Source organism: Phalacrocorax carbo, chromosome 1 (assembly GCF_963921805.1).
Source record: "Phalacrocorax carbo chromosome 1, bPhaCar2.1, whole genome shotgun sequence".
NCBI classification, from domain to species: Eukaryota; Metazoa; Chordata; class Aves; order Suliformes; family Phalacrocoracidae; genus Phalacrocorax; species Phalacrocorax carbo.
Window position 1 is genome coordinate 138,985,798 of NC_087513.1, and position 23,431 is coordinate 139,009,228.

The 23,431-nt window shown below is 36.5% G+C and overlaps 1 protein-coding gene across 6 annotated transcripts in view; it reads right to left on the bottom strand.

Moving 5' to 3' along the window:
* STS (steroid sulfatase) overlaps positions 1-23,431 on the bottom strand; it is a 116,582-nt gene that overhangs the window by 11,481 nt on the left and 81,670 nt on the right. For all 6 annotated transcript variants that reach the window (XM_064437357.1, XM_064437352.1, XM_064437330.1 and 3 more), the window contains one exon: positions 21,933-22,054. In XM_064437357.1, the coding sequence (XP_064293427.1) occupies positions 21,933-22,054 (122 nt within the window). The remainder of the gene's footprint in view (positions 1-21,932; positions 22,055-23,431) is intronic.

Here is a 23,431-nt window from a genome sequence, read left to right on the forward strand (position 1 = left end):
GGCACAATAAAAATTACTTGTCATTCCCAACCTATATTCAAAAGTCCTTGAAAACAGAAAAGCCTTATTTTATTGCTTGTGAGATAAATAGTATTGATTTGCATGCACTGGTTTTCCGCTGGAGTCAGTAAGAAACACAGTCAAGAGCCGAGACGACAACACACTTGAGAACGTAACAAAGCACAGCCACTTTGCCAAAGATGACAAAATCCAAAGAGAAACCTATTCAGAATTGTGTTTTGTCTTTTGTGCTTCTTGTCCTTCAAAAAGGTTTTGTTACCAGAAAATAAATTGAGGACAATCATTACTCTCCTACATAAAGTGGATGCAATCATTCGGAGTGAAATGAATAGATCTGCAAGATTCAGACAGCAGTTTTCCTGATACTGAGCAGATATAGGAGACGAAGATGCAAAAGAAGCCCTAAACAACTTCTGCAAATATTTTCAGACAAGTTTGAACAAACCAAAATCAAAACCATCCACAGGAATTTCTTTATAAATTATTTTCTCCAGAAATTTTTCAAAATTTTGATGTCAAAAAAAACCCCTGATGCACAGAAAGCTAATGAAGTATTCCAAATCATTAATCTGAAAATTGATAGCATGTTTAACCTTTAAATTATGTGAAGAATATCTAAAACCAAAGAAATAACTATGAAAAGTTACTTTAACAGTGGAAAGTAGAAATTCTGTAAATGCAGTAGGCTGGAATTTTGTGTATTACCAAAGAATACTGAATATTATTTTGTTTTATTTTTAAAAGTTGAGGAAGAAGGTGAATTTGCTTCCTTACAGATCTCAGGTAGTTGAATTACTTTTTTTTACTTTTAAAAAGCTACTAAGCTACTTCGGAAATTTTCTGAAAATATGTTTTTATTTTGAAAATTGAATCAGTTAAGCATAAATTACAACATAGCAAAGGGGTTCCTCTTGTTAGAGTAAAAAAAGAATGAGTTAAAGAAAGCAATAATTTCTAAGTGATAGGTGCAAAAATCTCAGTATCAGTCAGCCCTAAATATTAAAAAAAAAAATTCTGACTAACTGAATTTTGTTTTTATTGTAAAAATTATAGTATGTGTAGTTTAGCATCTGAAATATATGACAAAAGTTTTGTCCCACTGTTGGAAAATGCATATCTTTGCCAGAATCTGAAACTAGGAAAAGATTACAAATGGTGTTAAACTTTGGGGTGAATAGCTGAAAGTAAATAGGATTTTGCATCCTTTGTTTTTATTAGAAATAAAAGTTGGATAAATTGTGTAGGCATTAAGCCATTTAGAACTACAAAAAATGATATCACCTGATAGCTTGGGGGAGTTCTAATACCCAGTGTTACAGCTGGAAATTGAGTCTTGGACGGCATAGGAAAGTTTAAACTTATTTCATTAAGTTACTTACGAGACTATCATTTGGAACGAATACATCTGAAGAAATGGAACACAGAAGCTTACTGAAGGTCTGTGATGCAGAATAACATGACTAATGAGTGTGTGTTCAAACAATGCAAAAATCCCTCAAAACACCACAAGTATGTATCACAGGATCTTCTCTTAAAGTTGATCATCAGGGACTGTTCTATAAATTTATTCCTAAGAAAATTTCTAGAGGTCTATTTTCTGCTTTCACATGGACCCCTTCAAGGTTAAGGTATTTCAGAGAAATCCAGCAGTTTGCCAGTGTGGACCTCTATGCAAAAACTAAACTTCATTTCACAGTACTCCGGTCAGCATGAATGCCTGATTTTGAAGAGTTTTAGGAAAGGAATAGGAATATTTTTTTGTCTTGGTGGTATGCAAGATGGATGCAGAGACCTTCAGCTATTCTCCAGATGACAGTAAGTGATGGAAAAGGGAAAAAACCTTTCCTCCTGATTTCAAGCTTTAAGGAACGAATATGTGTGGCATAGTGAAGAACAAGCTTTACTCTTCTGAAGTGCTACAAACTGCTAAAATTTCCTTCTTACTAAAAACAAGAACAGAGAACTGTCTCCTGGGGCTGCAGATGAGATTAATACATTTTAACTGTTCCTTATACAGGACTTAAATGGACAGGTCAGAATTGTTTTGATGAAAGGTTACTTCAGATCCGTCACTCAATTAATCCAAAATCATTTTAGCTAGTACACTCTGTTCACTTCAGTCATGCATGAAATAAACAAAATAATAAAAGGTTTTGTGGAGCTTTGTTTGGTTTGTTTTTTTGTTTTGTTGTTTTCTTTTTTAAATAAGGAATGGTTCACTGGGTTGCTGTACAGGAGGGTTGGCTTGTGCCTTCCATACTGCAGTCATTCCTGTCCCTTAGTTTGCAATCTAAACAAGGAGAAAGGGAAGTGCAAATAAGAAAAGAACAAACAAACAAACAAACAAACAAAACAGAAAGAAAAAGAAGAGAAGTCCTCTATTTCATTTCAACTTAACCAACTGGACTAGGAAGTTGGGTTTATGTACTATGTACTTACTATCATTAGGAATAGGGTAAATATTTTTTAAAAAGGTCCGGATTTAATTCTTTTTTTTTTTTCCCTTTATTTGTCTCTGTCTCCCAGAGTAAGTAGGGGAATGCTTCTAGGGAGAGGAGCATGGCAAGTCTCAGGGTATAAACAGCTCTGCCTGAGCCTAACAATAACTCTGCTGCCACTGTCACAAAGCAGAGCAGAGGCAAGAAAATACTGTAACAGTATTTGTCATGCTTGTCAGGAGAAACATTTTCCTACCTAAAATATTGTTACCAGAAATGTGTATCAGCTGATTAGGTCAATTTTCTTGAGCTTGATGTAAACACTTTTGTGGTGTCTGTTCAGGCTGGAAATCTTCTTCTCCCCTTTGGCAGTTATGTTATTTCACACTTACCAAATAATATGCCCATACTTTGTCATCCAAATTCAGCTGCAGCTGCTCTGATATGAGGATCAAGATAGCAAATTAAAGTACTTAATGAGATAGTTTAGGTAAATGACACTTGATGCCTATTCTGCTTCCTCCAGCTGTTGTGGTTGAAAAACAGAACACAAACTAGGGATTTGGGAGACCATTTGGGATGCCTCCATGAAATGGGCAAGATCAGGCAGAGAGAGAGAAAACAAAAAAAACCCAAACAAATGGGCAAACAAAGAGTGAAGATGATGCTCACAAAGCAAGTTAGGAAGCAGGGGAAACAAAATATCTTCAGTAATCAGGTAGATGAAAAGATTGTAATTGACTTCAGCAAGAAACAGTAATAAGTAACTCAAATGTTTGATACAGTGCAAAAAGTATGTCTTCTTAATATTATCAAAGAAAAAAACCAGGAGCAAAGAAAGAAGCCAAAAAGAACTTAAAAAAAAAAAAAAAAGAAAAAAGAATAAAAACCAAAAAACAAACCAACAAACAGAAAAACCACCCAAAAACCAATTCTAAGATAAGAGGCTTCTCTAGAAAGAACAGTGGAAGTGAAGGAACTTGTGAGGCTGAACAGAAAACGCAAATGACAGGAAAACCTTCATGACAGTCAGTTTATTACAGCTTCTGCAGTTGCAGAAGGGAAAGACAAGGGTTTGATCAATTAAGAGGATCAAATGGAGTTTCACTATCAGTGAGAACAGATGCTCAGAAAGCTTGAGGGAAAGGGGAATAAACAGATGAGAAAAGGATGAAAACAGGGTAAAAGGACATAGCTCAGAGGGGAGAAAGGGGCTGCTCTTAGTCCAACAGAATGTGATGTGATTGAGTAATCTGAAGACTCATGAGTTATTACTGAAGGAAAAGTGAATTTTCTCCCACGACCTACATATTCTGAATTAGATACTTGATGCTATTTTAGTCTTTCACAGGATTGTGTAGCTGAACCAGTGGAGAACAGACATAAATCCACATCATGCTGACACGTCTGTGTTTTTCATGTATGGTGACCCTCAAAACCAGAGAAGTGATCTGCAGCACTTGCCTTCTACTGTTGAGGAAATCTCACGAAAAAAAACCACAACACTTTGCTTTAGACTATAACATGCAAATGTGCAAATATCAGTAAAATATATATCTATGTATCTATGGAAACTTGTTACTGTTATGAGTTTCTGTGCAATTTCTTTGATAGACTACATTGTCATTGCATGTTGCTATTAAGACAAAGGCTGGTGACAAGGAATGAGGTTTAAAGAGACTTAATGAAGTTTATAAAGTGATTTTGGGAAAGGACATCTATGCCTCCACATTAAGAGCTGCCCCAATCACCAACAACATTTATCTGTAACAAAGAATAAAAAGATTCGCAGAGAGCTGATAGCTAACAGACAAGGTAAATGACTGTTTTAGTCTTGTGTTAAAAGGAAAATTGAACAAGCAAGCAAGTGGCATTTTCGTAATTAGATTTTAAAGATTTTTATGCCAGTGTAACTCAAACCAGAATCTGTATCTCATCCATGTTTTTCTTTTCTGACCATCCTTGTCAGTTCTTTCACACCACTGATGCATGGGTAAAATGTCATTCTGTACTACAAAGACAATTCTCTCTATATATTTTACTACATAGTTTAACCTAACCTGGCTATCTCATTTATTGCTTATTTGTAGTCAGGCCCTTATTTGAACCTCTGCTGATTTTTTTTAAAAAATTACACTGATTAAATTACCTGATCCTAAAATTCCCAGTCAACTTCAAGAGACTCCCATAGTGTCATTCCTGACACAGAGCAAAATATTAATGTTTTTTACTATGTGAAAAAGTTGGCAAGGCATTTCTAATTTTAAATTCAAGGTATTGAGTAGGATTTATTGCTCATCACTATGCTCCTGCTTAGGAAGCAATTTGACAATCTGGTCACCTCACCTGATTTTGGATCACTGTGATGGGGAGTTCTTTATGTAAGCTAGTTACCAGCCTATACTGATCTGCCTCTTACCTTTGTTAGAAGTCTGCTTTAGGGTGAGAAGAATTCTGCTTGTTTCTCTTTTGATGAGCGTGATTAGCTCCAGCTAGCTCAGCTGTAGGTGTTTACACTGTAGACAGCTACATGTTGTCCTCACCATCTTCAGAATTTGCTAAAAATCTATGGTGTCAGGAGCCTTGAGGGCACTAAAGAGCCTCATTGGCCCTGCCCAGCTCTAGGGTGGACCCCCATCCAAGCACGCTGCCCATGGACTGGGATTCCTATTTCAGCTCAGCCCAAGGCCACCAGTCCCTGCCCAAGTGGTGCTGCAGGAGTGCTGGTTCCCAGCGCTGTCTCTGGATGGCCCTAGGTTGTAGCCTTTCTTCCAGCTCTGTCTGTGCTTCCATCTCCTCCTGCTCCTGCCTGGACTCCCTGGATGGACCCTGAACTTGAATTACCACTTTGCCTTGCCAGGGACTATTGGTAGACCCTGTTATCAGCACCCACTTCTGCTCGCTCTGCTCAGGTGCTGGAAGATGTTGCTCTGTCAGTAGAGGCACCGGCAGTGCTGGGGTCATGTACAGTTCTGCTGGAGTCACTTTTAGGGTGAAGCATCACCCCAAGTTAGAGTCAAGCTTCTTGTCTTTCCAGCATTCTCCAGCCCATCTTTAGTTTTGCTTTCTATGATCAAATATCTATCTACAAGGTGTTGCTGCTTACGAAAGATCCCACAGTGTTCATAGATAGTGGATTAAACATCTCATCCTCTTAAGTATATGTAAAACCTACATATTTAACTGACGTGGCCAGAAAATATAGACAGGCTTGCCTTCCTTGTTCATACACGTTACTTCTGTATACTTTTTTTAATGAGCCTTACTCATCCTTAATGATCACTCAATGACCTTTGAAATATAGTCACTAGCTACAGGACATGTGCATTGACTGCTTATATGATGCCTGTATTTTTCTCACATTAATGTATGCAGTTTCCTCTGCTTCAGTTGTAGCAAATAAGAACAAAAGCTCATTTTATATACTTCAAATGAATTTTCTTTTTGTCCTCTAATTCATCCCCCTGCCACTGCACAATTGTTCCCTACAATGTATTTTTTAAGAGCTCTCCTGATGGATGGTGTCTTCTATTGTAACTTTTGTGCTACTATCATTCATTTCCTTTATTGCAGAAGACAAAGACATTCTATTGGCACATTCCTTTCACTTAGTGTTTTATCTACTAACTTTTTCAAATACAGATCCTTCATGAACTTTCACTGGCGCTTAAATAAAGATTTTGGTGCAGATGATTGTCTCAGAGTTCATTTGGATTGCCCCATCCCTCAATTACCTGTTGCCTATTCTAAATTCCATTTCTATGCCTTTTGTAGGGTTGTGGTGCACTGAACTGAATGTGAATTTACTGAGGGGATGATTTCATCTTGTTTGCTTGCCTTCAGTTCAACAAAGTATTTCTACCTTAGCTTAAGAATGCAAATAATAACCTCATGCTTAAATTTAGCAAAGTACAATGCAATCTGTGACTGAAACTGCTGTGTGCTCAACTGATTAAGCAAGGATCTACCTATGGTCCTCAACTCCCATCAAATCTCCTGCTTCAAACTATTTGAGAAAAAAAAAATTTGAGTAATTTATTTTTTTTGCAATCTGTGTTGTTTCTTAATACAACAGTTAAGAAACACTGTTTTATGTCTTTGCTACACTGATACTGATGGATACACTGTGAGTGACTTATTTAATGTTGTCTCAAAGTCTATAGGAAGAAGAAAACGGAATCAAGTTTTACCAAGTCTGACAAGTGTCCTGTTCAATGGACAACCCTACCTTGTAGAAAAAAATCAGTGTTGAGCATTCAGATCCTGCCTCTCTGAAGAATATATTCATGTCTGCTGAGCAAAATCCTCTAACTCCAAACATAAATTCCTCGGTTACTCAAATTCCCATCGGTAAAATCTTGTTTCCTCTTTTTCTTCTGGCATACACATGGATATGTATACGTGAAATACTACCTAGTACATCTTGGTGAGTCCAGGTGTTTTTGAGCTACGTGGTACATGAACCTGGATGCAGCACTTGAACAAAGCCCTTCCCATCCCTTGGGTCTGATGGAGAGATTCGGCACCATAGCATAGTCCTGCACAACATCCAGAGCGCTCAGCTGAGGTGCAATCAGTCCTGGAGTGAGTTTATCTCAAACCAGAAGAAAGCATCAACAAAGTGGGGAAACTCCAGCCATTGTCCTTGATTCTCTGCGTTATACTTGTATGTGTAAAAAAGATAAAATTGCTAGGACTTCAGGAAATGTTTGATTTCTTTCCTAAATATTACTATATTCCAGATTCTAACTTAACACTTTTAGTCAATCGTTTTCATGGGCCACAAGGGTCGGGGGGGGGAAGGGTTGTATTTTTTTTCCATGATACAGGAGTGGCAAAATGAATTCCAGTTATTTTTTCCCTCCAATCTCTGAAGCACTGTTGGAGCAGGGTAGGTAGACCACTGCTGTGAATGAGGTGGTAAAGACAATGTTTCTTCTCTTTGGCTTTGCTTCCTATTTTTAACTAGCTATATAATTCAGTGCAATAATTCTAGCATGCCCCGAAGTATCTTTGAAGAGGGAACTAACATCACAAAGTTAATCCAACATTTATTATTATTTATTGTGGCACTATAATATCCAGGTTTGTTATGCATGACAGTTACAAAGATAAGTTAAACAAAGACAGCCTCATCTCTGAGCATGAAATCCTACATCTTTTTACTGGTATAAAAGTATGTTCCTGTAGACTATGCTTTAATTTAAGGGCTTTAACCCATTATTTTAGGAAGTAAGAGAAATAAATAGAATATCAACCAGCTTGCAGTCTAAAGTCATTCAGTTACTCATTGTACTTCTTCAAAACTACTGAAAGTGCTTTTGGCATGACATGACAAGAGATAAATTTTATATGTGTCCTCCCTCCCTACTGCATTTAAGAGTGATGACAGCACTCAAAGGATATTGTGAAATACAAACATCTGCATACTGGTAGGTCTGTTGGGTTTTTTTTTTGCTTTTGAAGCTTACTTTCAATTTTTAATTCATAGTTCTGGAAACTTAGTCTTCCTCTTGATTTTAGCTGGTTTCTTTGTTAAAATACTCTTTAAAGACCTGTGACAATAGTAACAGTAACAGGAAACACCAGGAAATGTTTTCCTGTTGTATTCACTAACACGGCTTCTTCTTCTATACATTTTTATGCTATTCTCCACAAGGCAAGTAACCTTATACACATTCCTCATCTGTTTCAATGGAAAAGAAAATGGATTACATGAATGATTTTCAGTTGTAAACCAGGTCTGTTTTAGTATTCAGCAGTGGTCTGCAATAATCTATTCTGCTTCATATAATAGTTCATTTCACACTGATGGACATTTACCACAATCTCAGTCTAGTGATTAAATAAAACATATTAATTCAGGCAATGTGTACAGGGTTGCATAGACTTCTCTTACACTTCCAAAGATATTTCTAACTGGCTGGCATTCATGCTGAACATGCCCAAGCTTAAACTTGGTTTCTCAACTAATACTGAGTCAGTATTCCTAACTGAAGTCTTGGCACTTAGGCTGTGTAGACATAAAAAGGAAACTGAAATTCAGTTAGGATTAAAGATTAGGAAATATCATCAAACTGTGTTCAAATTGAAGTCTGTCCAGGCAGAGGGACTTGGTAAACAATTTTCCTATTACCCAGATCCTCCCCTCCACTTTTAAATGTTTTCCTGCCTTGCTGAATCTCAGAGGTCTGTCTAGTTTAAACTTCAAAACTTTGGATCACTACTTTCTTCTTGTCCATCTATAAAAAGACCAAAAACAAATGTAAAAAAGGCTGTCTGCTTTCACAACCATCTCCCCAAGAACAGACAAAAGTTTATCGGAGGAGGAATAATATGCCCTTATAAAGACATATTGCACAGCCATGTAGGTCCTCAGATGACCAAGAACACAGATAGTTTAAGCCTTTCTAAAGATGCTCCTCTTCCTGCCTGAGACATAATGTGTTCTCATACACCTTTTCAAACAGGTAGCAACTGAAATACAAAATCTAACAGTGAATAGTGCTAAGGATATATCTGAGACCAATTTAGTCCACAAAGTGAACAAATCACTTGAAATTGGTTAGGAAAGACCACGTATAATTGTCGTGGGAACTTCTTGTGTGTCTAAGCAGAGACTGCATTGACAGGCTTGGCCAAGCACTGAGGTTCACATGTCAATGAGGTATAAACATGTTGCTGACTCTTTCATGCCATGGCAATAACACAGATTTATCAAGCTTGACAACACAAAGAAATATTCAGTGGGGAATGCTCAGGCCGTTGTGCATGTAGACACTGTCTTTGTTTTTCGTAATAATTTGCCAGCATCTTAAGTTTGAGGTGTATCCACTAATGGAATAATTCTTTGCAGCATTCAAATAATTTATACTTAATTTTCTCACTTGATTGCAAGATAACAATCTATACACCTCTTCAAGTTTAAAGTATGTTACAAAGACAAAGTAATACGTTGACTTTTGCATATTTTCTATCTTCAAAATGAACACTTCTCATGGTTACTTATAATTGGTTTAAACATTTTGAAATATCTGTACTCAAAAATATTCTGTGAAATACAAGTAGTACATTTCTTTCATTCAAACTGCTAGTTGCTAAGCATTCAAATATGCTTCTCAGACTTAGATTTTTTTCTTTTTTTTTCTTTTTTTTTATTTTTTCCCAAAAATCAGTATGTCATAACTATTTAAAAGCACTGGCAGAAGTTAAAGCACTTCCTAACTGGAGACCTGAAATATTTTGGCATCTGAAAGGGGGGAAAAAAGAGGCCTTTGATAATGCTTAGGAGCTACGGGCATTGTATAATCTATTTAGTATGACATTCCAAAATCCAGTTAAGGCATTTCTCAGCACCTTTTCTTGACTTAGAGCCTCATTGTGAACACCAGCACGGTTTTCTAAGCCAGCCTTTTGTTGCCACCAAATAGTCCTGGTGTTTGGAGCTACTTGGCATTCTTGAGATCACCAGAACTTCTAAATGACCTAGCAGCTCTGCTAGGGCAGAGCTGAATGAACTGAAGCAAGTGAGCAAACAACCTGTATTCTTGTACATTTTTTGAAATTTGCGGTTGTTTTTCTATCCACTGACTGATTATGTTTCCGTTGAATGTGAAACTAAAGTGACACATTCGTTTTCAATACTTACCCTTGTGCTAAGATAAGCCTATTAATGCACTTTGCAAGATTTTCAGAAGGATAAACCTGCAAAGTGTCAAAGTATGATATTTAATAGAATAATTTAGTTGTAAAAAAAACAACTGTAAATGTTGCTGATTTTGATAAACCCAAATGTCACAATCCAAGTATTTCAAGTACCATTATCCATTTCTCATGTTTCTGTAGCTAGATATAAACTAAAGATTACTAACCTTTTTTCCATACTAAAAAGATAAAAATAGAGAATGAAAATCAAAATAATCTGTGAAGTCTCAAAGTTTTCTTTTGAAGTTTAAAACTGACCATTGCAAACAGGACTCCAGAAAGAACTGTATGTGCTTTCTATATTTATTTAAAAAATAAAAAAGTCAGCTATTCAAACCCTTAGTTTCAGCATGACACTACACCTACATTTTCTTCTCTCCCTCATTTGCTTGATTCTAGCTTTGGTCTTCTTATTTTGACCAGCTCTGTTAGGATGAATTCTTCCAGATGATATTTAGGATTTTATCAAATTTCAAGTCTTTATGGCAAAACTTCCCTCTCACAGCACAATTCAAAACATCTTAACTTCTGTGAAACGTGTTTCTCATCATACTTACACATAAGCTCATGTCTTCATGGCATACATTTGAATAGTCCTTACTGATGAAATTGATTTACTCTGGAAGAAACAGAAGTTTTGTTTCCCTTTGGCTTTCCTCTAAGTTGCTTTCTGAAAACTGACCTGAACACTCATGGGCTACAGCTGTTTCTGAATCATAAAGATATATGATCTTAGAGCCTCCGGCTATAGCTGAAAATTGGCTTTAGCAGCAATTGCATTGTTTTCAGAATACAAAAATCATTGTCAGCTATAAATACTAAAAGTAATTTACCACTCAGTGTTATAGAAATATCAGTATCATGCTCTACAGGTGAACTCATAACTTGAGCTGGGGATCAGGCTTTGAGAAATCAGACAATAAAAATGTGATATCATATAGTGCACCTGATGCAGATAAAAAAAATGGGAGCATTGTTTTAGCTTCTAAGTTAGGTATACTGCATAAAAAAGAGAGGGAAATGATAAAACAAATTCCATTTTAAAATAAATGCCTTAATATCCACAGTCTACATGCTGTCGGCAGGAACTGCATTTTCCCTTACTACAACATAACTGTGTCTAGGACAAAAAAGTAGCAACTGACTAAAAGCAAACAGAAATGTAGTTGCAACAAATCCCCACTTGCTAGGCTGAATGTTATGATAATTTGAGAGATGAAGAAAAGTAAAGAGCGAGCATGAAAGTGCTTCCATGACCAGCTGTAGGAAAAAGAGTGGACCTAGACCCTAGCTGGACTAAAGGATTTGCAGTTCTAAGACACCATGGCCATGAGGAACTAATGAGTCCTAATTTTAATGTTTTCCACAGCATTCTAAAATTGGTGAAAAATGTATTCAAAAGATACTCCACAGAGAGTTGAGATACTATTTTTAGAGAATAAGTAATTCTTCACTCAGGTATATTTATCTACTCACAATGACTTGTCTAGCATTTCTACCTCATACTTCCATAGTGCTAGACACAAAATCTTCATGAGACCATTTACACTTTCCCACTCCCTCTCCCTATTTAACTTTGTGTATATGTATCATAGTAGTGTTTTAGCAGCTCCACCAAATGATTAATTAACAGTGCTGGCTTTTGGAAGACATAAAGTATTTAGAGTTTGGAATTGGAGTGTGTGTGTGTGAGGTGTACTTTGTGTATTCAGAAAAAAAAAGAAAAAGCTGTGAATCAAATCAAACCTTCCAAAATGACAATTCTATAAGGAAGGGTGAGAGTAGAGAATTATATTTGGTTTGGAATAAGCAGCAGCACAATAGATCAAGATATTTTTGAGCCCAAACTATAAAGCTTTGCTGGCTAAGTAGTTTTGTCATCAAGGATATGAACTGACACTAAGGTAACGATAATGTTTTTAGGACTGAGATTCAGTCTTCACTTGTCACTGAAGAGGACCATATGGATGGATCAGAGCTACAGACTGAAAACCTGCCTGTACATCATAGTATGGCATTGAAGCGAGCCCAGATAATATAATTAAGTTAATCTTGAAGACTCTACTGAGTCTTGAAGTCTCTACTCTTCTCACTGAGCAAGTGAGTTGACTGAGAAACTTGCTTCTGTGATATAATGCCATCTAAAAATTAACGTAAAACAGACAGTTAAAAGGTTGCAAATGAAAAAAATAGCACACGTTTGGTAATGACAAAATTATCTTATGGATGATTAACATTTCCTAATACTAGAAGGGTCAGCCTTTCTTGATTGCACCAGTGCTAATTCAAAGTGGTAAAGTATCACGATCTTTACAGCACTTCTACGGTCTTGTTGACTTTTAGTGTTGTGACTGCACCATGATTTCTAAGTTCCCCCTCCTACTATGAATGGCAGAAACCTATACTGCTTTAAAATTGAGAGGAGTGAGTATCACAAATGGTTGTATTAGATTCCCACATCTAGGAGACCACAGTGTCAATAAAAAGAAATGCATTATAGTTGTTATCATTATAGTTATAATTATATGTATTTATTACATACAGTTTATTATTATTTATAATTAACATATATATTATACATTATATATTATACATTATACATTATATATTATATATTATATATCATATATTATATATTATATATTATATATTATATATTATATATTATATATTATATATTATATATTATATATTATATATTATATATTATATATTATATATTATATATTATATATTATATATTATTATCTGCTGAATATCACAGAATCACAGAATGGCAGGGGTCGGAAGGGACCTCTGGAGATCATCTCGTCCAACACCCCTGCTTGAGCAGGTATACCTACAGCAGGGGGCAAAGGACTGCAGCCAGGTGGGTTTTGAGTATCTCCAGGGAAGGAGACTCCACAACCCCCCTGGGCAGCCTGTGCCACTGCTCTGTCATCTTCACAGTGAAGAAATTTTTCCTCATGTTTAGGTGGAACTTCCTGTGTTCCAATTTGTGCCCATTGCCCCTTGTCCTGTTGTTGGGCACCACTGAAAAGAGTCTGGCCCCATCCTCTTGACATTCACTCTTTAGATATTTATAAGCATTGAGGAGATCCCCCCTCAGTCTCCTCTTCTCCAGGCTGAACAAACCCAAGTCTCTCAGCCTTTCCTCATAAGGGAGATGCTCCCGTCCCCTGATCATCTTGGTAGCTCTCCATTGGACTTGCTCCAGTAGTTTCCTGTCTTTCTTGAACTGCAAAGCCCAGAACTGGACACAGCACTCCAAATGTGGTCTCACTAGGTCAGAATAGAGGGGGAGGATAACCTCTCTCGACCTGCTGGCCACACTTCTTATAATGCACCCCAGGACTCCATTGGCCTTCTTGGCCACAAGGGCACATTGCTGGCTCAGGGTCAGCCAGCTGCCCACCAGCACTCCCAGGTCCTTCTCAACAGAGCTGCTTTCCAGTAGTTCAGCCCCCAGCCTGTACTGGTGCATGGGGCTGTTCCTCCCCAGGTGCAGGGCCTTGCGCTTGCTCTTGTTGAATTTCACCAGGTTCCCCTCAGCCCAGCTCTGCAGCCTGAACTGCCTGAACTGAATATGACTGAATTGTAACTGTAGAAGTATTTTCAATAAATTTTTGGATAAAACTTTGAATAAATTTGAAAAGTGTCACAATCTATAGGAACTTGTTTTATACTACTTCATGGACTTTGTACTTCTACTAAGAGGTCATTGAAAGAACTATGACAAAAAACTTTTAGTGAAATGCAGTCTCTGTCAGTTTCAAAAAGCTTTTATTCAAATCCATCTACAGAATTTCCCTACTAAGAACAGCAAAACAAGAAACAAATTTTAAAAGCTAGACTTTTTTTCCTTTCTTTTAGTTTTAGGAAATTCTGGATGTCTTAACAAAAGATACTTGAAAATGTAATGCATTATGTGTCCTCTCATAGTTTGAGACAACACAAAAAGCTCTGAAGTAAACAGAAAGATCACTGTACTGGGATGTGAGCTTTTCTCTGGCTAAGGACATTTACACTGATTATTGAACATTTCTGGTTGTGTTTGTCTTTCCAAAGTACTGATCAGGACTTGTATTCAGAAGCAACTACATGGTACAGAGTGCACATCATCCACAGATGTGCATGGGCTTCCACAATATTACTGTCCAGGTGCACCCATCCTCCAAGCACCCACTGTTTTCTTCTATAATTATTTCTTCTGCCTTCCATGGCACAGTCTTTTATGGCATACTGAGAAGTCATCTTTCTCTTGATAGTCAGATTTCCAAGGAATTTCTCTAACAAACAAATACTTTGCCTTATTTTCCAGGAGTAATAGGACGTCAGAGGCTGCGGCACACAAAATACTCTGTGTAGGTTGTGCATGCATTAACTACTTCCCTTGAAGAACATTGCCTAAGACAACATATGCCATTTGAATCTGATTTTAAAATTAGGGTGAATCAGCACCGTGTTCTGGATGTAACAAGCAGAATGCTGCAGGCTCAAATACAACACTGAACTAAAGATATTTTTGGAAGGTTAATGCTCCAGAAATCGTTAAAGACCCACTTTCTATGTTATTTGGTAAGCTGAAATTCATTTTTGAAAGTTGCAGTGCATTTTTATCTACTCTTTTATGTAGTTGGTTTTTTTTTTTGTTTTGACTACCACTAACTTTATAAATAGATAAAAAATTATCAGACAGTTGTTCTAACTCAGATTTTTTTTTCTATTTAAGTGTTAGCTGTGGAGTATACAGAAAAAAAAAATCTGTAAGGTTTTTATTTTGTACTGTCACAAGTGCATGACACAATATCTGACAGCAAGCCATTCAAGCTTAAATAATACTGAATTAGCTACTTTAAATGCCTTTGCCTTTACATGATCACTGAAATCTGTCAACCTTTCTCTGCTCACTAAGAACATTACTAATTTAGGTCACGATATCTTGAATTCAATAGACCAGTATGTTATGGTTGCTATTTTTATATGAAGAAAAAGCACTACGATATGATCACTGAAAGTCTGTGTGTACAATGTAAATGTCAAAGGACATTTACCAGTCTTTCACTGGGGGAATGGCTGTCTGAAACAAAAGTGTTCCTGCACCAGTTTTACTATGACTAAAACATTCTATTCTTTCTAGCTAGAAAGCAAAAATTTTTGTGACAATAGGAAAGTCTTACTCCTTCAAATATTTATCCATTCTTTCTTATCCTATTTTATCTGTCCTTTTCCAAGGAAAAGATATGAGGTTGGTCTGATAAGATTCGATAAAAAAAAAAAAAATTTCTTTGTAAGAAAACAAAATGTTTCCTTGACAGCAGTTATAATCACATGGTAGTATTATCTATCCTTTTGAAGATGCTGTGCAAAAGAAGAAGGTCCTGGATCAAACTTCTATTAAATTTACCTTCCTTTGTATTGTTAAGCAATGAAAGAAAGTAACTATAACTGCTGGCATTCTCAGGGTCAATGTGAATCCTTACTAATCTGTAACAGCATCCTCTAAGTCCTTTGTTCACCACAGAGGAAGCAAGTAAACCATAAATGGAAAAAGCTCCTCAGGGAAGCAATCAAAAAAATAGGAGGAGAAAACTAGGCAAGGGTATGGGTTCTGCCAGTGACTCTACCAGGTATGACAAGCACATCCCACAGTTTACGTATGAAGCTGCCATAGGATTCACTCACTGCATGGCAAAGAACACAACGAAAAATTGCTGTCCTGTCACTAAGAAAGTAATGAGGAGGCGGGTAGGAAAACCACTTCCGAGGCTTCAGGAAATGTATGAATTGAAATTTCTTGTTTATATTAGAGAAAGTAAAATAAATATTAAGAGATATCTCCAACATAACAAATATTTAGCAACATCTCTAATACTTCCTATTTTAGAGAAAACAGAACTGTTAATTTACTTTGTGGATGTCTGAATGATTATATTTCTTGAATGCTCTAAGAAGACCGAACAAGAAAGGGCTGGAATTTTCAAATAGAAGCATATTGTCATCACTTACACTCCAAAATATCTCTCACATACAAATTAATGCATTTCCATTTGCCACTGACAACCGCTAGCCTCACCAGCCTCACACTGAGAACTTGACTGTAGAAAAAAGGTTTTAAGCTGATTCTATAGAGCTTCATAGAGGTTTCCATTTTTGCTACCTGCCTAGACTCTGTCTCCTGCACTTTCTCTTCCTCAAGACAGTACTGTGTTCATAACTAAGCACTCTTTATGCATATGAATTCAGTTTACAGTTTTTAACTATTAAGACTCAATGTGATATTGCCAAAAATGAAGCTTACAATGGCACTGTAAATAATGCAAGCCCTCTTAATTAATAAAGTAACTGTTATTACCCCTTAAGGTATACATATCATAGTCCTTTCGAGAGATAAGGGAAAGTGCCAGGTATTCCTCTTCTTATTTTAATTTCTTCAGAAATGGGTGTTATTTTAATTCCATTTCACAAGAAAGGCTATACCTGTCCAAACCAGAAGTTGTTACAAAATGGCCCTTATGATCAGATTTTTCCTGCTTGGTTCTCTCTTTATGACTATAATGCCTTTAGCCAAACAGAACTGTGAGGAATCCCTTAAAAATCCCAGCCTAATCAGTAAATTTATCCTATGTATCCAAATTGGAAACCGCAAAACAGCAAATATTCCTCTCTCATTCTCTTTTTGTTTTTGACCTGTAACAGCTGATACAGCAGAAAAGGCTAAATGCAGGACTAGGAATATCCCCTCATCTCTAGCCAAAGAACAAAATACCTCTCATGAAATACGGTAGACAGTTGGATGCTGGAGGACATTGCAACACTCAGGAATCACAATAGTTATGAATTCTACAATAATAATGAAAAAATCCCTGGTTAGTGAATTTGATTGAACTATTTTCAATAATCGCCGTAAATCACAACATATGAAACTCAGAAGTGCATCCTATTTGTTAAATGGAAAATTTCCACGTAAAGTTTTTCAGTGAACTTCTACTGCCTTTAAAAGTAATTATATTTGCATTTTAAGCTAGTTTGATTCTATTGTCTACTGTGCTTCAATTTAACTTGCCATAGCAGGTCTCTTCTTTTGTTTACTGAATGAAATTTTCCACTGAATAATGAAATCTATTTTGAAATAGAAAAGGTGAAGTGTTGCAAGTAAAGTCACTCTAGCATTTATCAGATACATTAGTGTATTTTTATTAGTAGTACCAAAATACTGTGAAGATTATTATTTCTGTATAGTACAGACTGTATTGCATTACATTTTTCAATGTTCATTACACAGGATTACATTATATTTCCTCCTTATCAAATGAAAATGTTGTGCAAAATCAGAAGAGTCTGAAAGACGCAGTAGCCCCATTCAACTGTAGATTTGCTCTGTATCTGATTAATTCTGTCCTTATAATTAAGTTGTCATAGCAATGAATTTTTAATAGTACTGATTCATATGCCAGTAATGTTCTGGAAACAGAGCTCTTGATAGTTTTTTAGTATTCAGTTATGCTAAATTATAAGTTTAGCAAATACACAAGTACTGGTCTACTTGCACTAGCAGAAGAAAATGTGATCAGAGTTAAATTAGGCCAAAGCATAATCTGACACACAGCTAACAGAAAGCTACGTAAAACTTTGGGTGGCTCAGTTCAAGAAAGTAACGGCAAATCCTACACCTGCTTTGTTTTAAATGTAAATGTTTAATAATAAAAAAACCTAAGTGATTACACCTTACTAGGCACAAAGAAAAGTTTTGGTTGGTTGGTCATTTTTTTTTTTTTTCCAAATGTGTTGCTTTCGTATATTGGTACTTATACGGTACACCAGGCAGCCGTGGAGTATTCTCAATGCTTATTAGCACTGAAAATGAGAAATCACAGTACTTTGCTGACTGTTTTAGCATGTCTTCCTCTCTGTATCTTTAACAGATCAATGAAATTGCACGTTTATAAGGTTTCAAAATAACAGGAAATCATCCTCCAATGACTAGGACTATATGTCTTGGTTGTTTCCAAAAGGCACTGGTAGCAAGTGCCACCATGCACGGGTCTGTGAGAGCAAGACATGAATCATGAGCAAAGAAGATGTTTCATTCCTTTTTTAATTCCGACTGTGGAGAATAATGTGCACTATATTTTAATATCAGGCAAAATGTAAGTGAATCAAAGACAGATGAAGAAGAAGGCTGGGAAAGAGGAGGGTAGAGGAAAGAGAGATTCTTTTCCTCATGTTTCTCTAGAAAGGATAAGGCTTAACTTTTGAAGTGCTGGTTGAGAAGAGCATTATGTAGCACACATCCTCTAAATGCCCCTTCAAAGGGCTGATGAAGGGGAAAGTATATTGTGAATGCAGTAACTGACCTAACTAATATGTCTTAATGAAGATGTGTATTGATTTGGTTATGAGGAATGATTAGCCTTTAAATATATAAACATAAAATGGTAATTGTTCACCCTAAAGTTTCTGACCTGGATAATGTGAGGAACACATCTGCTTAAGTCAGTCTTCAGAAGCTTGCAAGAAAGGGATAGGTGTGCAAATACTATAAATTTCACATACACTAAATTTACCTGTTTAATATATATAGCCTAAGAGTCAAAAATTAAAACAAAAGTCCTTTTTTCTGACTGAAGCACAGTGGAAATCTAACAATGGCAAAGATAAAGTTACTAAGGGAACTGTGGAGTGATGGAGGCAACACGGTACAAAATGACAGACTAAGCAGAAATTTTCCTTCCCTCTCACTTCCTGGTATATACATTTTTCCTTAGGATCAAAGCTAATTCTACACTTTGAGTATCTAGGATAAAACCTGGAATATACAAGCTGAAGCTAAGACTTCCCCCAAAACAAATACAGTAATAAATATGAGAATATACACATTAAGAAGTGAATATATGCAATATATGCCCATTTATCCTTTATTTAGAATGGATTGTACGGTAGTTAATAAATAAATAAATATAATTTTCCTTAGCAGTTGTACGTTTTCTCTTCCACAAATTTCTGGCTGTTGCTGCTTTCTTCTTCAAAAAGTACATCTTTAAAATTAATAGAAATTACACATTTATTGGAGACATCAGCAGGCTATAATGTAGTCTCAAACTAGTTATCCTTTTAATAAGGATCCATCAGCAGAGCAGTGCGGGAGATGCTGAACATAGCTGGAGTTATTAATTTCACACTATCTCAGTTTCTTTCACTAATGCTCAGGACTAGTGAGAGGCAGAGCTAGTCAGCATTGGGCCCGTACATACAGGCACAATCTGCAGGTAGCATGGTTTTATTTAGTTCCAAAGTAGCTGCATTAAATCTAGTTAACTATCTGGGGAACACAGATCAAGAACAACATGCCTTTCCCAATCTAAAATATAATTTACAATACACAAAGAGAGACAACTGTTCCTGATTGACTTTTTTTTTTTATACAAGAATGTCCTGATTTTTCTTAGAATAGGAATATCACCACTTCAAGACTATCCATAAGAATATTAAGTATCTGATTCTGGCAGTCCTCTGTGAACTGTTATTTGCCTGACTACAGTCACTGGCAAGGTGCAACTAAAAGATGAGAGATCCTACAGCCATACTGGAAAATGTGTGTCCTCGTGGAGGTGCGTGGTACTTACTTAGGCCATAAAGTGTGTTAGGCATGGAGTACATATGGAGATAGGAATGGTGATCAGTCTATACCCAAACCCCAAAGACTTACAGCCTTGTAACTGGTAGTAGTAGCATGCTGAGGTTAAGTGAAAGTTGCACAATTTTCCAGCTTTCTAGTCTGTCTTTAATGAACGTGCCCTCATTCACTTTCTGGGATGCACTCCTAAGCATAGGGAATGAACTGCTGCTACACGATACTTCTAGTTCTTTGCTGCTAGGCAAAAGCTCTGCAACATTTTATATTAAATGTTTGAAATAATTGCTTCTCCAGGAAAAAGAAATTAAAAAGGCATTGCATTATATTTCTGCTTTACTTGTGTTCATTTTCATACACTAAAATATCACTTAATAGGAGCAGAAATAGTGGCTGTGGATGGACTCTGAGATTGGCTGTAAAGATCGAGCTGTGGTGGGAGGTTAGAAGACAATAACACTCTAACTAGTAATATAATGCATGTTGAACTTACCAGTTACTTCATACAGAGCTGCTGATATATCAAAAGAAAAACCAACATTAGTCATTTTTCCACATGAGCACCCACAGCAACGCTGATAGTATTGGGTACGTACAGCTGTAATGCCAGTATATTTATCTCTATACAACAATAGCACATGGAGAGAGATAAACAGGAGCCAACCTTAAGCTGACTGCAACAAGTATCTTTAGAAATATGATTGCACTGTCTACACAGAAAAGGCATTTTTGAAGATCTGAGACTGGAGATGTAAGAAAGAAGCAGGCATTGAGCGCTTCCAGGGGACTGGTACAAAAAAGAGTAGAGAGGAATATCTGGCTACTGCCTACTCTCACACTACCTGTAAGCTGACAATGTCATATTACAAAAATGCTTCCATACAAAAATCAGCCCAGTGTTATGAAAATGTTATAGCCAGGTTCTGAGTGGGCTTTCTGTTGTGATTGCCTTGGAGGAAGGATAAAGGAAGAACCACAATCTACATTGCTGCCCCTCAGGTAAATACAATAGACCAGCTCCTCATCATTGCTCCCGTACATTTCCCATTCAATTCACCTTCAGCGAGTAACAAAGATGACCCTTTCCTCAGACAAGGGGAACTTCATCTTGCAAAAGTGTATGTCTGAGCAAAACAGCTTCTCTGCCTGCCTGGAGCTCTGCCTACTTCTCTTCATCCCACAGAATAATTTCATCCAACCTCAGAACCATAATGGTACTAGATAACCATTTCTTCCAATTGCTTGGTTCTTCCTTATGACTATTGATCAAATGAAGGCAAAGTAGTGGTAAATAAATGTTATATGTAATATTTTCTCTTTTCCTAGTTTAAAGCCCAAGACAGGTAGAGAGTGATTCTACAGGTGGCCAAGAAAATGAAGTTTCCAACTTGTTTTAAGTTTGTACATAAGTATTAAGCAAGTCCTTTCCCAAGGTACTTAAACCAAAAAATGGTACACCAAAGCCTGTCTTGGATCATCATTTTGAAGCTGTAACACAAGTTGTCACTTTGAGTGTCAACTGAGATGAGACAAAGCTGTGTTTGTCTTCATTCAGCATAGAGGTTTTTATAGAAAGGGAAATATGCCTTGGTTAATGTAGAAGTTGCTACCGGATACAGTGAGTTGTTAGTTTAAAAGGAGCGGATCAGTAGGAAATGCTTTTCTCCTTGGCCTACAAAGTGGAATTATATCATTCATATAAACCATGAAAAGGGACACTTTAATACTGCATTCATTTATTGTATAATTATAACTTCGACTTAGTGATTCTTCTATACTTTGCTATCTCAGTAATAAAAAAGGCCAGGCTGACATCACACTTGTGCTGTTATTCAGCAAGCCATCCTATTACCTGTACGTTTTTAGGAAGATGAAACAGTTAGCCATGACCACTTCATTCTGTGACACAGACTCTCTCTCAGGCAAGTTAGAAAAAAATAGTTTCAGATACCATAGACCTCAGTATTGTATTGATACGTAACAGTAATGCATAGCAACAAATTAATGTCAAACAGTAAAATGGTGAATCGGTGCACTCTAGCAAAAAGAAAAGTGGATGCTTTTTCCTGATGCTTTTCAAGCTGCAACAAAAATTATATGAAATATTTAAAATGTGAACAGGCAAGTTTACTTACTGTTTCCTGGATGCCAGCGCACTGCATTTAAATATGCATTACAGTAATGGAAGAGAAATTCATGCTTGGATCGGGTAACTTTTCCTTGAAGTAACGGCATCAGATCATGTCCATCAATAATTCTGAGTAAGAAATAATTTCAAAATCAGAAGAATAACACAAACCTCACTTTACTGAGAAGATATTATAATTCTGCATTTCCACTCCTTAAAAAAGTAAATCTCATGAGGTGAATGGCCTCCTCTGCTTGGTCAATTTGGAGAAGAAACCTTCAGGTACTCTTCCCCTTTGATTTCTACGTTATATGAGGAAACATTAATTTTACATTTTGCCATTAATAATGGTTGCTTCCTCAACCCGTTTTTATCTTTTATCTTTTTATTTATTTTTCTCTGAGAAGGTGACCAGACATATATGAGTACATTGCTACAACACAGCCCTCCAGGTATACAGACACCTGCTCAAGCTGTTTGGGAGTCGTCTGGCCAGAGTCACCCTAAACCACGAAATATATGCTGTGCCGTGTTAACATCCCTGGAAGTAATGGTAAGAACTCTATCCACCATATTATGCATGCCAGGATTTAATACACAGCTAGTAATTTTGAAATTGAAAATTAACTATATTTAAATGTCTGTTTATCAACAACACCACACACCCTCCCCCCCACATATATATAAAATCTCTAAATTCTGCTGGACAATTCTGATCATGCTTTGAAGTCATCAGTCAATTTACATCAAAATGGAGTTACAAAATAAGCAAGGCATCTAAATGTTTCCATAAATTAAGCCTATGAATAGTTAGAATCAGCTGACGGGGGAGAAAACACAATCTGCATTTTTGACCTGGTGTGAATTACAAATTTTACAATAAGTTTTATAGGAAATTACTTTTTGCTGACATACAGATTAGCAGGTAATTATTTTTTAAGTATTTTGAGCAACATCTCATAAAAACGTTCTTGAAACTTTTAAAACCTTAAATGTCTATGTTAATTTTCGTCACCATGTAAAACCCTTTTCACATTAGTGTAACTATTACAAGACAGGTACCATCTTCACTTTTTTAAGCCACGAGCTACATATGACTATGAACTTTTTGGCAGCAATTGGATGCAACAGCACAATTCTGAGTAGGACTTTTCTCAAAGGATGGGCAGGAAAACATACTGGAATTCCTAAAGAAATGTTGTCTGATAACTCTGCTTTCTGGGTGCATCTTTGTCCACGGGGGTCTGGTGAATTAAGGTCTTTCCCACTCTCAAATTTTCCTGTTTTCTTCCTGAGTAATGCACTCTTGTCTTGCCCCTGCAGGTTTGCTTACTATCAAGCTAAGAGCAGGACACACACATGCCTATTGTGCACTTTCTGTTCTACAGGCTGTTGGAGAAAAGGCTGTCTCCAGTAACATGTGTCCAGTACTCTTGCATTCCCACATCTGCTGGTTTCAGGGAGGGTACATGAGCCTTTTCTTTCTGATGACTTATTTTTCTTCTT